Here is a 16,192-nt window from a genome sequence, read left to right on the forward strand (position 1 = left end):
GGATAGTGTGTACGCAGACCTTACCCCTACCCTGGGGTAGAGAGATTGTTTCCGATAGACCTTCGGCTCCCTCCCTCCAAGAACTCCCCACCTTGTTCTTGGGGTGACTCGAACTCACAACTTCGTGGTTGGAAGTGGAGGGTGCTCATCACTAGAGCAACCCACTCTTGACCATAAAATTTCCAATTTTCACTTGAAAATGAATTTTAAAATTTTTCGAAAATTTAAAAAATTCCAAAAAGTTATTTTTTAAAATTTTCACTCAGATCACTCACAAAACTTCAAAAATCACCAAAAATTATATTCATGTCCAGACACAATATATTCAAATATAATTTTTCCTTGAATTTGTTTTTCATTTGTTTTTGGCATTTTACAATTCTGATGTCCAAACGCCCACTGATACTACATATATTACTACATATATTACTAGCAATTAAGAGTGTCATATTTGGATAGAATAATAAAAATATCTATACATAACTCCTCAGTCTAAACCAAAATCCGTCAACGAAACCCACCCGGCCCGATCACCGAACCGGAACTGACAAACCCAAATGGCATTGCTCGGCGACGACGGCCGGGGTTACGAGCTAGCTCGGAAGCTAGAGAGCCACGGAGTATGGCGTTCATGGCTCGGCGATTCACTGTATACACACTTCATTCACTTCCTTTCTTCTCCTTCTACTTGGGATTCCTTCATGCGAACCGACGATTCCAAATCTAGGGTTCAGATTCAACTCCAGCTTCGTGCTCGTGCTCTCCTCTTCGATAAAGCTTCTATCTCTCTCTTCCTCCGATCCGATAAATCGCCGCCGTCAATTCACAATTCTTCTGCAATTTCGAAGCTCAATCCGAACTGTACGCGACGCTCTTTTGAACTGTAACGCGTGTTTGAGTTTCTAGGTTTTTTGAGTTTGTTAAGTTCATTCTTTTGCTTGCAGATTTGCAATTGCATGGTGATGATGTGTATTTTACTCTCGAGAATTGCTCGCAAGATGTTGCTAGTACAAGCACTGTATTATCTAAGGTATGATATAGCTTAAATATATTTCCTTTCATGTGAAAATTACTAGTTTTAGTAGGTAGTGTTCAAATATAGTTAAGGAGTTCAAGTTAGTGTAAAATTATTTACACAGTCAGGTCACATTAGATAATTACAGATTATCTCTTGATAAACATTAATTGAAGATTTAACTAACCTGCTACGAAGGGCAGTGTGGTGCTCTAAGCTCCTGCTATACGCGGGGTCGGGGAGGGCTGGACCACATTGGATCTTATGTATGCAGCCTTATCTTACATTTCTGTAAGAGACTATTTTCACGGCTTGAACCTGTGATTTCCTAGTCGAATGACAACAACTTTTAATTAACCTGCTATCACATATTGAAATTGGATGTAGAACAATCGTTACACTGTCAGTGTATATACCTTAAATCCTTTAAGTTTTTTGGATGCTTAAGGAAGTGTGTAAAGCAAGCTGCGGTTTATCATTATACTCGGAAATCTGTGTCTTCGACATATAATGCATAGAGTCCATGCGTTTTCTTTACACCTTGTTTTGTTTAAGCAATAGGTGGAGATGATGTCCCTTTTGCTAGGAAAGGGCACGTCTTTTCCTTTGTAGTATCTGAAATTAAGTAAGAGAATTTCCAATTTTCATTAAGTAATATATTTTATTGACTACGCTGTGGTCTCAAACTAGTTGGGATCAGCTATATGAATCCTCTTTGTCCTTTTTGCTTTATTCAGACAATTTCAGTTGATCCTTGGGGTAAGAAACTGTTGTGGGATAAGGATTACTGATCTGGAGTCGATGACTTACTCTTAGTAGGAATGGAGACTGGATATAGGTTTTCAGTTTGACAAATTAATACTAGTTATTTTGACTTAATGAACCATATTTCCTTCACTCTTCTATCTTCACACATCTCTTTCTCTCTAAATCACCGGACCTCCGGTGGACCAAGTAAGACCCCCGGCCCCCACCCCACCCCACCCCTTGTCTTCTTTTCCTCTCTTTCTCTCTCCTGCTTTCTCCTTCTTCCCGTTACTTCCCTTTCGCCCCTCCCTTTCTTTCTTGTTTTCTTGTCCCCCTTTTTTGCTCCCCAGATCTGCCCCCCTCCCTTTTATATTTTCCTTTCCCTTTTCTTCTTCTCCCTTCTTTCTCTCCCCTATACCTCGTCTCTTCCACCTCGTCCCCCTATTTTCTGGCGCACTGACCTAGCCTAGCGGCGGCGGAGACTATTTTCCAGCGAGCCTCGGGCGAAGCGGGCGGGAACCTCCAAAACATAGCTGCTGTGGACAACACCTTTCTCAGCACTCGTTGTGACTTCAGGTTCTATTGTTTTTGCTTAAAATTTGCTATTTGTTAATATTGGACTCGTGTGAGTTGGTACCTCCCGTTTTCCAATTTTTCTTTGTTGTGTTAGTTAAATTGTTGTCAACTTAGTTCGTATTAGTTTATTCACCGTATTAGTGTGCCTGTAGTTGCAACTTGTCTTCTTCTGGTTTGGTCTGTTATATTGTGCGTGATAGTGATTCCCCTTACTCTGCCGTAGGTATAGTGGCTGTGGCCTGGAATGGTCGAGTGAGGTCATGTCCTCGGAGGGAACGGGGATGAGGCGGGAGGTAGGGCAGGGGTTAGGGGGTGGGGCGGGAGGCAAGAGAGGTAAAGGGAACAAGGGTGTCTGTAGGTTGAGAATTGGGTCATGGAACGTAGGTACATTGACGGGTAAGTCTATAGAGTTGGCGAAGATCTTCCAGAAAAGGGGAGTCAATATAGCGTGTCCAAGAGACTAGGTGGGTAGGGTCGAGGGCGAAGGACGCGGACGGGTATAAACTTTGGTACTCAGGAGTCCAGAAAGGTAAGAATGGAGTGGGCATCTTGGTGGATAGGGAACTCAGAGAGTCTGTGGTCGAGGTTAGACGAGTGAATGATATATTGATGATTATTAAGTTGGTGTTTGGAGAGTGCGCCCTAAATGTCGTTAGCGCCTATGCGCCGCATGTAGGCCTAGATGAGGTGGTTAAACGACGCTTCTGGGAGGGGTTAGATGAGATTGTGCGTCAGGTTCCGCCAACTGAGAAGCTATTCATAGGAGGGGATTTCAATGGGCATATTGGGTCGACTGCAGGTGGTTATGGCGAGGTGCATGGAGGCTTCGGTTTTGGGGAGAGGAACGGAGGAGGTACATTGTTGTTGGACTTCGCTAAGGCTTTTGGGTTGGTGATTGTGAACTCTAGTTTTCCAAAGAGAGAGAGGCATTTGGTTACTTTTCAAAATGCGGTGGCGAAGACTCAGATTAACTATCTTCTCCTCAGGAGAGGTGACAGAGGAATGTGCAAGGATTGCAAGGTGATTCGGGGTGAGATACTCGCGACGCAACATAGGCTCTTGGTGATGGACGTTGGTATTATGTATAAGAGGAGGAAAAGGTCTACTCGAGGAAGTCCGAGAATCAGGTGGGGAGCCTTAACTAAGGATAAAGCCCAAGAGTTGGAAGGGCGGTTGTCGGCTATAGGAGCTTGGAGGAGCGGTGGTGACGCGAGCACTATGTGGTCAGCGACAGCAGACTGTATTAGGGAGGTTGCGAGAGAGGTATTAGGAGTCTCGACGGGCGTCTCTGGTGGGCACAAAGGAGACTGGTGGTGGAATGAAGTGGTTCAAGGTTAAGTGGAAGCTAAGAAGGTGGCGTACCTGAAGTTAGTGGGGAGCATAGATGAGGAGGAGAGGCGAGCATGCATGGAGGTATAAGACAGCTAGGAAGGAGGCTAAGCTGGCGGTCACAGAGGCTAAGACTGCTGCATATGGTCGTATATACGAGGAACTGGGGAAAAAAGGCGGGGAGAAGAAGTTATTCCGGCTGGCCAAGTTGAGAGAGAGGAAGGCTCGGGATTTGGACCAAGTGAGATGCATTAAGGACGAAGATGGTAGAGTATTAATGGAAGATGCCCAGATTAAGAGGAGATGACAGACTTACTTTCATAAACTTCTGAATGAAGAAGGGGATCAGGATATTGTGTTAGGCGAATTGGAGCATTCCGAGAGTCACCGTGACTTTGGGTACTGCAGGCGTATCGAGGTTGATGAGGTCGTGGGAGCTATGCGTAAGATGGGTAGGGGCAGAGCGACCGGGCCATACGAGATTCCGGTGGAATTTTGGAAGTGTGTGGGGAGAGCAGGTTTGGAGTGGTTGACTAGGTTGTTTAATGTTATTTTTAAGGCGAAGAGGATGCCGGATGAGTGGAGGTGGAGTACGGTGGTCCCATTGTATAAGAACAAAGGTGATATCCAGAGTTGTAACAATTATAGGAGTATCAAATTACTGAGTCATACCATGAAAGTGTGGGAGAAGGTGGTTGAAGTGAGGGTACAGATGACGGTGTCTGTATTCGACAACCAGTTCGGGTTCATGCCGGGTCGTTCGACTACAGAAGCTATACACCTTGTTAGGAGGTTGGTGGAACTGTACAGAGAGAGGAAGAAGGATCTGCACATGGTCTTTATTGACTTAGAGAAAGCGTATGACAAGATTCCTAGAGAAGTTCTCTGGAGATGCCTGGAGGCAAAAGGTGTATCGGTTCCCTACATTATGGCGATTAAGGACATGTATGATGGGGCTAAGACTCGGGTTAGGACAGTAGGAGGCGACTCTGAGCAGTTTCCGGTTATAATGGGGTTACACCAAGGTTCTGCGCTCAGTCCGTTCTTATTCGCCCTCGTGATCGACGCGTTAACACACCATATTCAAGGGAGGTGCCATGGTGCATGCTATTTGCCGATGACATAGTTCTGATTGATGAGTCGCGAGCTGGTGTTAACGAGAGGCTAGAGGTTTGGAGACAGGCTCTTGAGTCTAAGGGTTTCAAGTTGAGCAGGACGAAAGACGGAATACCTGGAGTGTAAATTCAGCGCTGAGCCAGGGGAAGTGGGCGTGGATGTGAGGTTTGAATCACAGGTCATCCCGAGTAGAGGCAGCTTCAAGTACCTTGGTTCGGTTATCCAGGGGGGAGGGGAGATCGACGAGAATGTCACACACCGTATTGGGGTAGGATGGATGAAGTGGAGGTTAGCATCTGGAGTCCTGTGTGACAAGAGAGTGCCATCAATACTCAAAGGTAAGTTCTATAAAGCGCTGGTTAGACCAGCCATGTTGTATGGGGTTGAGTGTTGGCCCGTTAAGAACTCACATATCCAGAAGATGAAAGTAGCAGAAATGATGATGTTGAGGTGGATGTGCGGGCACAATAGGATAGATAAGATTAAGAATGATGTTATTCGGGAGAAGGTGCACGTGGCTCCCATTGATGACAAGATGCGGGAAGCGAGGCTTAGATGGTTCGGACATGTTCAAAGGAGAAGTCCAGATGCTCCGGTACGGAGGTGTGAGCGGCTGGTTGTAGAGGGCACGAGAAGAGGTAGAGGGCGGCCTAAGAAGTATTGGGGAGAGGTGATCAGACAAGATATGGCGAGGCTCCAGATTTCCGAAGACATGACACTTGATAGGAAGATGTGGAGGTCGAGTATTAGAGTTGTAGGTTAGGATGTAGTTAAGTCTTGACTTATTTCGTACCATTGTGGGACTGGCCACGTAGGGTTTTTGTCTAGGGTAGCTAATGACAATGTTGTGTTTTACTACTTCGCTTTTCAGTGCATGTCCTATTTACTAGCTATCGTTTTTGCTTTGCATCTTTCTTCTGCATTTCATGGTGTTCCTATTTTTTCTATGATTGTTGTGGTGATACTAATGTTGTCTCCTCTTGTCGTTGTCTTTTTGTTTCTTGAGCCGAGGGTCTTTCGGAAACAGCCTCTCTACTTCTTTGGGGTAGGGGTAAGGTCTGCGTACACACTACCCTCCCCAGACCCCATTAGTGGGATTCTACTGGGTTGTTGTTGTTGACTTAATGAAGTAAGGGAGATGAGAAAAGGCTGAAACTATTATTGTCACCTAAAGGAAAGTGTCACCTCTCTCTTTAGTTTAACGGCTCGTTAGAAGACGGAGTATGGCTCTTGCTCTGAACTCCATGATTTTGTTTGGTTGCTTTTTCTGATTTGTTCGTGTTTTTAACAGCATGACTCACAGTCCTACATATTATCAGGTCCAATCAAAGTCAAATTTTGGTGTTGGTTCAAGATATAGCGAGTCAGAAGCTGATGCTATGTCGCAGAGGTTGAAGCTTGATGATTTACCTGAAACATGGTATAACCAGTTCTTTGAAAAATACAAAGCAAGTAAATCATATAGGTTACAGTTAGGTGACAGGGAAGCAGAAAAACGAACACCTGAACAGATGTCCTTTTATCTTAGAATTGTTGAGAATCACAAGAGACGGCGAGTAGCGTTTAAGGTAGATCAGAACATTGGTTTTGGCATGTTGGATGATGGATCAAACCTGCAATCAAACTCAGTTTTAGATAATGACAACCCATTTTTTCCTGAAACAATGTCTGCTATGAATTGTGTTCCTGAAAGTGCAGTCATGCGAACAAGTCAATTGAAAGAGAACCAGAAAGTGGAGTTCAACGGGGTTCTAGATACTTTACCCCAAATAATGACCAAGAGCCCTATTAGCCCTATTATGATTGAGAGGCTTGGTATTAGACCAGAGTACCTGAGCATGGAACAAGGCAGTAATCAAAATCATGGAAAGAGTGGTGGTGAAAGGACTAGGAAATGTCTTGGTGAAGAGCAAGCATTAAAGTTATCTCAAAAAGTGATGGCACAATTGCTGGGAAATGTGGGTTTCGAAGGCTCATCTGAAGTTCCACTAGAAGTCTTGACTAAATTCCTGAGTTGCCATATTCACAAATTAGGTGCTACGTTGAAACTCCTTTCTGATAGCTACAGAAAGCAGTGTTCAGCGATGGAGCTTCTGCAGATGTTTCTCCATACAGCTGGACATAGGTTGGTGGTGCACAGTTTCATATGATATTTTCAGATATATGCTTTGTTCCTCTTCACTTTGTTATATTCTCTGTTTTCCTTTTTCTTCATGAAGTATGATCCATTGGGTATTCTTCATCTACACTGCAAGTTTTAAGCTCCTAAAATTGGCCTTCGAGTATTAAGGCATGAAAATCAGGTCCTCATTGATGCAACATTTTTGCCAAAGAACATCATAGTAATGTTGCTTTGTTTACAAAGAACTTCCCTAGTGATTAACCATGCACTTCACACTTTATTCTCTTAGGTTGTGTATTTCTCATGAAATTGTTGCTCGCTGAAGTATGTGAAATCCACAATGATAAAGATATCAGAGCAACATCTTTTCAGGGATCTTGATTTTGCTTGAGAAAAATATAGTTAGGTGAAAGATGTTGCTCCAACAGCTTTATCAATGTGGTTTCAAAACTTAAGTTCATTGCAAAACTTAATCATTGAGGTTTTCTGTACAAAAGTTGGTTTGCTCTTGGATTATTGAAACACTTGGAAGCCCCATCATGCCAACAAAGAAACAATTTCAGTATAGTCTTTAGTCTTTACCTACCTTAATTGGGAATTGCTGGTGTTAGAACTATTACTACAACTTTTTCTTGACTCCGAGGGCGGATTACCGGATTACAATTTATAGCTGAAGTGTCTGCATTTGATGTCTGTTGCAGATCAAATCATATACGTCATACAAGTATGATCTCAGTAATTGACTCTTTTTTCCTCTTTTGTGAAAATGTAAAAGCTCATCCCTTTCCAAGAGACTTTTCACGTTCGTTTTTCTGCCGTTTTCTTTTTGGTGCTTTATACTATGAGAGTGAATATGCTTCAGATGAAATTGGAGCTGATACTCCAATCAATTGTTATTGAACTTAGCTAAGACAGATGCGATTTTGTTGAGTTGTTTCATGGATTATTCTCCTTGTGCTCCGTGGTTCTAGGAAGTTCTCACTCATGCAAATGACGCAATAGTCATACCAATTGTACCCATATATTGAAAACCATTGCCATCTGAAATTTTGATCTCTCTCTCTATATATATGTACACACACACGCACACACACAAAAAAACCTACTACCTTGTGTGTGTGTGTGTGTAAATTATACATATATACACACATTGATAATCTTGATATGCTCTCTCTATGGCCTCATAAAAGAACAATGGTTTTTCTCGCTCGCTCCCCTTTCAGTATCTAAGTCATTTTCCTTGTATTGGCAGTAATCTTGCAGTGTTATCTGAACTTGTGAAGGATAATACTAGAAATTTTGTGCAAACTCAGCAGCAAGTACAGGGATTCCAACAGCAGTTGCAACCTCAGCATCAAGCTGCCATTCGGCAGTCACAGCTGACACAGCAGGTACATCGGTTTTTTGTCTGTGGTATCCATCAACTCATATTAATATCGTCATTCTTGCTATAATGCTGTTCATATCTGCAAATGGCTATAAGATTATGCTAACAAGTATAGAGTTGTTTGGTTTGCATGAATATTCTTTTATTGGTAAGCGAACAGCTTTCTCAGGAGATCAATCTAACTTTGTAGTGCTAGATGCATTTTTCTATTTTGTTTCTTTATTTTTTCTTGTATATGTATAATTATCATACTGGACAAAATAAGTAGAAAGATCCCTTTTGAATTTTTAGGGGTCATTCATCTAGTGTTTAATATGATGTCAGAATAAAATTTTAAGTTCCAAAGTACTCTTGCAACAAACTCATTTATTTCACTTCACAATATACAATTTTTTTCTCATAATTCATTTTCCGTCTCAGGAATCCAGTTCCAAATAGAAAAACTTCCAATTATATAGGCAAATTTTAGAAAAAAAATTGCATCACTACAAAATTTAGAAGCAAATAAATGATTAAGAAAAAACTTAAGCTAATTTGCAGAAAATAGATTATCAACGGAATGCAGAAAACAAAGAATATCTAGTGAAACAAGACATTACCCGAACATGATTTGAGAAAAAACTAGTTGCGAAATGCTGCTTAATGTTTTCCGGGAAAACAAAGAAATTGCAGAAGAGTTGGGGGTGCTGAAGCCATAGGGGGAACAGGTTATAGATTGTATCTGCTGTTGGACGAGGGGGTGGGGTGGGGTGGGGTGGGTGGGGGGGTATTTGGTAAGGGAAAGGTTGAAGTGATAGGGGGTTTGCAATGTCAGGAGAGGGAGAGGATTTTGGGGGGCTAATGGAAAGGGAGGAGAGATGGAGAGCTGTAGTGAGAGAACAGGAAAAGGGGATTTAAGGAAGTGAAGAAATGGGAAAGAGGTTTGCCTGGATTTTACATATTAGGGGCATAAGGTAGTAGCTCAGATAAATCTATCTTGAGACCTGCCATTGATATATCTCGTGGAATAGAGGTGCGTGCAAGCTGGCTTGGACACCACCGTCATTAATAAAATGAAAAAAAGAATCTATCTGGAGACCTGTTGCAGAGGTGTACCAATTGCGGGATAAGGCTGGATGATTTATCTTGTTCTTTATTCCACATACCAGATGTCCTTCATATTTTAAATTTGCCTAATGATATTCTCACTCTTTTGTTAGATCATCTATAAATACATCTTGGGTTATATGCAGATATTAAGAATGCATCCTCAAATGCAGCAGATGATCAATTCCCAAAATCTGACTCCTCAGCAACAGCAGCTGCTGTTGGAGAGAATGCGAAGGCGCCAGCAGTTAACACCTCGTCCTGGTATGAGTATGAATATGAACATCGACAAGGACAGGCCAGTGGTCCAAGTCAAGCTTGAACATCCAACTGATTTTCCAATGGATAATAATGCCTTTAATGCAATGGCTGCGAGACAGCCCCAGATGCAGCAGTTTCGCCAGCAACAAATTGCAGCTATGTCATCTCCCTATGCTCAAAACACAAATCAGTTTAGGCCGGTGGCTTCTCTTCAAATTCCGCAAGTGCAGTCACCGTAAGTAATATTATATGCAATAGAACTGTAAGCGTTAAAATGCATCACATGCAGTATTATCATACTTGATTTTCTACAGGAACACGGGAATGGCCAGGGCTCCCCCTGTAAAAGTTGAAGGCTTCCAGGAATTGATGGGCGGAGATGCAACAATGAAACATGATTCTGAAGAAAATAAGTTAATGTCTCCTCAAAAATAGCATTGTGCCGATGGTTAGTAAGTATTGGAGTAGCAGTAGACGGGTTCTTAAATTAGCTGTTTACTTGTCACTTTTGTGAACTCCTTGTTTTGTTACATTGTTTAGCTAAATCATTTATGTGCATGTGACTGCAATAACAAAATTTAGGCGCATTAGACTTTTGTCATCAGGATGGCTGCTGTGATCAGGTGTACACCATATTACTTTGTCGTTGGGCTTTGTTCCTCTGGAAATGTGCATATGTAGTATTTGTATAATTTTATTGTATCGACTCATGAAGCCTTGTAATACTCTTCAGCAAGCATATTATAATACGTGCTCATGCGCATAGAGTTTTTCTGCCACTATTTTAAAGAATTCTATATTTCAAACTACCAAAATTTAAGCAGATGGATCATCATCTCGGCTAAGCATTTTGCCAATGTATTCCAATAAACATAGAAAATAAGTAGGTGAAGAAACTTATTTTGATTGCTTAAAAATATAACTTTCAATTTAGGACTTTCATAAGATAAATTGACGTAGTCCTTATTCTAGAAAAGGACAGCCCGGTGCAATAAGCTCCTGCTATGTGCGGGGTCCAGGGAAGAGTCGGACTACAAGGGTTTATTATACGCAGCCATACACTCTTTTATTTATTAAAATAAACAAAAGAGAACCAGAAAAAAAAAGAAACAACCCACTCTATGAATTTGCTTTCTTTGATTCTTGCCTTGCTTACGTTTTCACACTCAGAATGAGAAATTTCTGCAGTTCATTTGTTTGTCAAATATTAACACGCAAATTCTTTATTTTGTTGAATAAGGCATTGTGTATTGATTGCTTAGTGATTCTGCTACTTTAGTTGCTTTAGAATATATTCTTCTTGGAGCAAGCAATACAGGCTAGTCTTTGATGTTTTTCACTGATTCTGATGACCATTTGGCCACACTTTTGTACGCAAAACTTGCATTCAACCGATATCCGCCCGGAATGGTAACAAAGTTAGCTGACCTCAAAAATGGTACTTAATACTTTATGATAGAGCTCCATCCTTTGTGAGTTGAGAAACTACCAACTAATTCATATTTCAGTATCTTCAGCTGAGGAGCACAACTCCTCAAACTATTCTACCAGCGCAACTGATTCAATATTGTTTGAATCAGATGACTGAACAATCTAAACATAGCAGCTTGATTATACACCAACATGAAACCATCATATCTCTAAGACGTCATAGGAAAAAATAAGAAAAATATTGACAACTAGAATCAAAAAAGAAGGAAAAGGTAAAGAGATCATGCCATTTATTTTGGTTTTACATTGAGTTCAAGAATTTGACCCAGTGGACATCTTTCCATGATCTTCCTAGAACTGAATTAGATCTCCTACGTACTTGTCATGTAACTTTCTGTTCCCAAATATTGAACTGATTTCTTTTGCTTACATTCTAATTTTCTTTTCATCCATTTCCACCACTACCAACTTCACTTAACTGGACACTCAGTCCCTTGTGTATGACCCATCATCCTCTTGGTACTTCTATACCAATTTCCCTGTCCTCTTAAGATTCTTACATTCAGACCTTGATCAACCAAAAAGGCAACATAATCAATGGGTGACCAAACATTAGCCCTTCTATTATCAAGCTCCATCCACAATGAGTTAAGAATCCGCCGACTCGTGACTTAGTATCTTCGACTGAGGTACCCACCTCTTTCTTAGTATATTCTCTCCTCGAACCCATTGGGCAGTCCAATATAATCCATGTCTCGAGAGTTCAATGGCTTCCTCAGAACCCCAAAAATGGTAATCCAGACAACTCCATCCCATTAGCCAACTCGCCGATTTCCCTCGGACCAATAGTCACTTCACTACCTAAGGCTACATAAACTACTGAGCCTTTGGTTTGCTTATCTAGCCATTCTTTAATGCATTGTCCAAGTTTCATCGTTATCATCACTGCTATTTTGCAATAAAGTTGACATTAGCCCCACAGGAAGTATAGGCATGTGGTGAAGATCCTCCAGTAACTGTAGCCACTGGCCTTCGAACTCGTGACACTGACATATAATAATTAGGTCAACATCTTGGTATGATAAAGGTCTGACACGCCAGACACATTCTTTTGCACGGCCTCGATTATCCACTTAGCCTCGTGGCGATTAAAAGCCATCTTTGTTTGAAATGGTATCCATTTCCGTGGCACCATTAACTCCTCTGGTGTTGGTGGTGGATTAGTCGAACCAGTGAGCATCATGTACGTAGACCCAAAATAGCCAAAAACCAAGCATTGATACCCCTAGAAATCCCTAACCTAGTTGTAATTGGTGCTAACCAATACGGTGCAAAATCATGAATAACCCAATCAGGAGAAGTTTTCTTGGGATATTCAAGGGGGAGTTTTGGGAGGCGATCAATATTTTTTGGGATGGAAATGAAGTAGGTTTTGTGACCTTTTTTAGCTATTAATTTGGAGAACTCAAGATATGGTATAATATGCCCAAAAGCTAGCCAAGGAAACATGGCTATGTGAAACTTATCTTCAACTCCATCAGTCATTGATTTCATAAGTTCAGTAGCCAAGGCTTAAAGAGTTTAGTATATGTATGTTTTTCTTTGCTTTGTTAATGACTTGATCACAAATATATAAAGAGCTTCGACGTATTTCTTAGGGGAATATTTAAATAAACCAGTACGACAAACATTATTTAACTGATCACGATAGTACGAGACACTAAATCTAATGACAATGTTTTTTTTTTTAACTATCGATAAACTATGCTCAGTTATAAAATTTCAAAAGCATTACATTTCCCAAGTGAAAGCAATCCTCAGCAAAATTCAAGAACTATTTGAAATGAAAGGGAACTATAAATTTTGTCGCATTTCTTAACATAAAAAAGTAAACTTAAGTAACATCTAAAACCAGATCAATTGTCATTTACCATATAAGCCAATTTAATGCTGAAGCAAAGGTAGTTGAAAAGCTACTTTCCACCACAACACCTATCTCAAGCATATCATAAAATTCCTTAGTTCTTCTCGGGTTGTTCCAATGGTGCATCTTCCAGGAACCTCATGCTTTACTACCTTTACTCAATGGTAAAATCATTCGATACGAAGCATCTCAACTATAAATGCCATAACTGAATCGGGTGATATCTCTTCCTCATCACTATCACAAGGCTTGAAAACTTCACACCATGGTCGCGCCGCATCGGTTGAAATTCTCCTTTTGTCCCCAATTTACATTCCAACTACACCCTCATCAATACACGGTATGGTTCCACCAACACCTATTCTAAAATTTAGGGTTCTGTTTCTTTCGATTGTTCTGCCCTTATCCAGTTCCAAACTATATCGTACCTGAACCTTCTTTCCTGGGAGGGTTTTTTTTCTGCTCCAACTCCTTTATTTCAAATCCATTGTTAAAGCACCAAGTTCAAGGGAAGGCACGGTTCAGGTTCTCTGAACCATCTTCAATTTCCTTAGAAGGATCCCTTCATTCTCCTCTAAATTATTCTTTTCTGCATCATCTGATGCATCGACCTTTGAAACATCACTGCTTTCTGCATTCCCACTCTTCTGTTGGTTCTTTTCTGCATCATCAACAACCTCTGAACCATCATTGCCCTCTCCATTCTTCACTACTTTGTCATCTTCACTATGATAAGTGGATTGCATGGTTGCAGAAATGGATGGCTCTGCACCTTGTCCAACGATGTACTAATCCTCTCTCTGTAGCAATCTCAAGAACAAAACCCTAAGAGAGAGTCGACGATGAGAGGTTGTAGGGTTTTGGCGTTACATTAGTTTTTGTTTTTGCTTTTTTAATGACAGTGATTGAAAGGAAATAAAAAAGTTTAATTTTGCAATTGTAGCTAGGCACGACCTTTATGAGGACGCAGTGATACACGTTAATCTATTACTGTCGAATTAGTAATAATAGTGTTCTATGAAAGGATCACAGGACGATTAATCTCCTATAGTTTAATATTTATTGCTATAATTAACTAACCGTGCTGTTAAGATATCAGACGTAACATATCATTTCTAAAGGATGTAACTATTATTATACATTGGTAGTAAATGACTTTGAAGGGTATCTTAACCGTTAAAACAGGTTATTTGGTAAATATTTCGTTTACAAAATTGGAATTAATTTTTGAGTCTTGGGAATAAAGAAATTCTTGGTAGGGAGCTAGTGTGTCCTCTCTCATTATGCGTTACGCAACGTGAATCTAAATTAGTCGGTCTAGTGATTTTTGAATACTAAATGATTAAAAGGAAATAAGCTGCCTTGTACAAAAGTTAAAACAACTTTCTTTATTATTAGTAGTAATATTTAACTGATGGAATGAGGTAATTCTAGCTAATATTACTCTCTGGCCACTTAAATGGACTAAAATCTTTTTTTGACATCTTTGTGCTCCTGAAAGATTCAAGCAAATTCACTCTTTCGAAAGATGTATATTGTAAAATGAATGGTACAGTAATATTTCTCTTTATAATGCAGAGTAGATATTCTTTTGGGGCATTTCTATTTTCAATTGAGACTTAAAAGAGTAATCTCTAACTTTTATTAATCATCATTTTACTTTCAAGGTCCCATCTTTTTAATTCATATTTCCTTAATTATCTAATTTTTATCCTAAAAAGGGAGAATAGAATTCATAGACTAGAGTTGTATATTACTAGTCTAACGGTACACTGCATGATCAGTGGCTTTCGTAATGGCATTTGGTAGTTTCGAAGTTGTGATCTATTAGTGGAAAAGAAAGCAATTAGAGTTACTGATATAATTTTTCTGTAAGATATTTTTCTCCTAAGCATAATATTTAAAAGTGGAGAAAGGCATGAAAAGACGTTGGTTCGTTTATTCTAAAGACTTGGATAGGGTATTTCGTTTTTGTTATAAATTGTTTAATACTGCTTCTAATACTATGTAATAGTAAATTAGCTAATGAAGGTAATAGAGCTTGGAGAAATTTTAGTATTAAGCCTAGATCTCATGAAACAACCAACGAGTATTTTATTATATGAGTGCAAATATTGATTTAGAAATGAGATTACATAAAGATACAACAACTGACAAGAATTTCATGAACAGATTAGTATCGATAAAGAGCGCTAAAATAAAGTGCTAAATAAAGAATTTTTGCCGTGATAAAGCTATTGGAAAATTTACTTTGGCGTTAAAGGATAAAGGAAACGTAAACAATCTATTCAGTGGCGGCTTGAGGCCATAAATCATGTATTAGGAAATGTTTAACACATTTTCGGTAGCTCAGTAGGTCACATTTTCAAGGCACTTTAACTTGTGGAGCAATAATCCTATGATTTCCCCCTTTTTGTGTTTAATCTTTGTAATCTGAATTAAATTAACCTAAAGTCGATCGAAAATGCAATAATTCTATGGTTTCCCCCTTTTTGTGTTTAATCTTTGTAATCTGAATTAAATTAATCTAAAGTCGATCGAAAATGCTCATATTTTATACAGAAAAGGGCCAAAAATGCCCCTAAGATATTGAAAATGGCTCAATTTTGCCATCCTTTCACCTATTGGACCATAAATATCTTTAACGTTAGTTTTTGTGCTCAAACTTACCCCTATATCTAGCAGAAAGGCCAACAATACCCCTAACATATTGAAAATGGTTCAGAAATACCATCCGTTAACCTTTTGGTCCGCAAATGCCCCTAACGATTGTTTTTGGGCTCAAACTTACCCCTATATATAACAGAACTAACCTGGTCAATTTTTGACTTTAACTTCGCCATGTAGCATTTTCTTAATCCGCCACGTGTATTATTTGTATTAAATAAACCCATATGTATCTTTTAAAATACCTAATTAATAGGGAAAACTACACCGTATAATTTCTCCTAAAAATAATATCGTATAAAATATATATTAAAATATTAATGTATAATATACATATTTTTATATATAATCAATGTATATTTTTTATATATTTAACTAGCGACTGTAATTATTTTTAGCCTACCGTCCAAAAATATAGGAGCGAATCAGGGTCGTTGGAAATTTTAAAAGATACAAGTGGGTTTATTTAATACAAATAATATACGTAGCGGATTAAGAAAATGCCATATGACGAAGTTAAAGTCAAAAAAT

At 39.6% G+C, this 16,192-nt stretch overlaps 1 protein-coding gene and 1 pseudogene across 1 annotated transcript; one reads left to right on the top strand and one right to left on the bottom strand.

Moving 5' to 3' along the window:
• Positions 1 to 452: 452 nt before the first annotated feature.
• On the top strand, positions 453 to 10,418 carry LOC104087804 (uncharacterized). Its single transcript, XM_009592364.4, has 6 exons — positions 453 to 861; positions 945 to 1,030; positions 6,103 to 6,908; positions 8,158 to 8,296; positions 9,525 to 9,874; positions 9,954 to 10,418. The coding sequence occupies exons 1-6, from the start codon at positions 558 to 560 to the stop codon at positions 10,072 to 10,074; spliced, it is 1,806 nt and encodes a 601-aa protein (XP_009590659.1). The 5' UTR covers positions 453 to 557; the 3' UTR covers positions 10,075 to 10,418.
• Positions 10,419 to 11,382: 964 nt separating this feature from the next.
• Positions 11,383 to 13,740, bottom strand: LOC138891971 (putative UDP-rhamnose:rhamnosyltransferase 1; annotated as a pseudogene).
• Positions 13,741 to 16,192: the final 2,452 nt, after the last annotated feature.

Source organism: Nicotiana tomentosiformis, chromosome 5, assembly GCF_000390325.3.
Source record: "Nicotiana tomentosiformis chromosome 5, ASM39032v3, whole genome shotgun sequence".
In the NCBI taxonomy this organism is placed as follows: domain Eukaryota; kingdom Viridiplantae; phylum Streptophyta; class Magnoliopsida; order Solanales; family Solanaceae; genus Nicotiana; species Nicotiana tomentosiformis.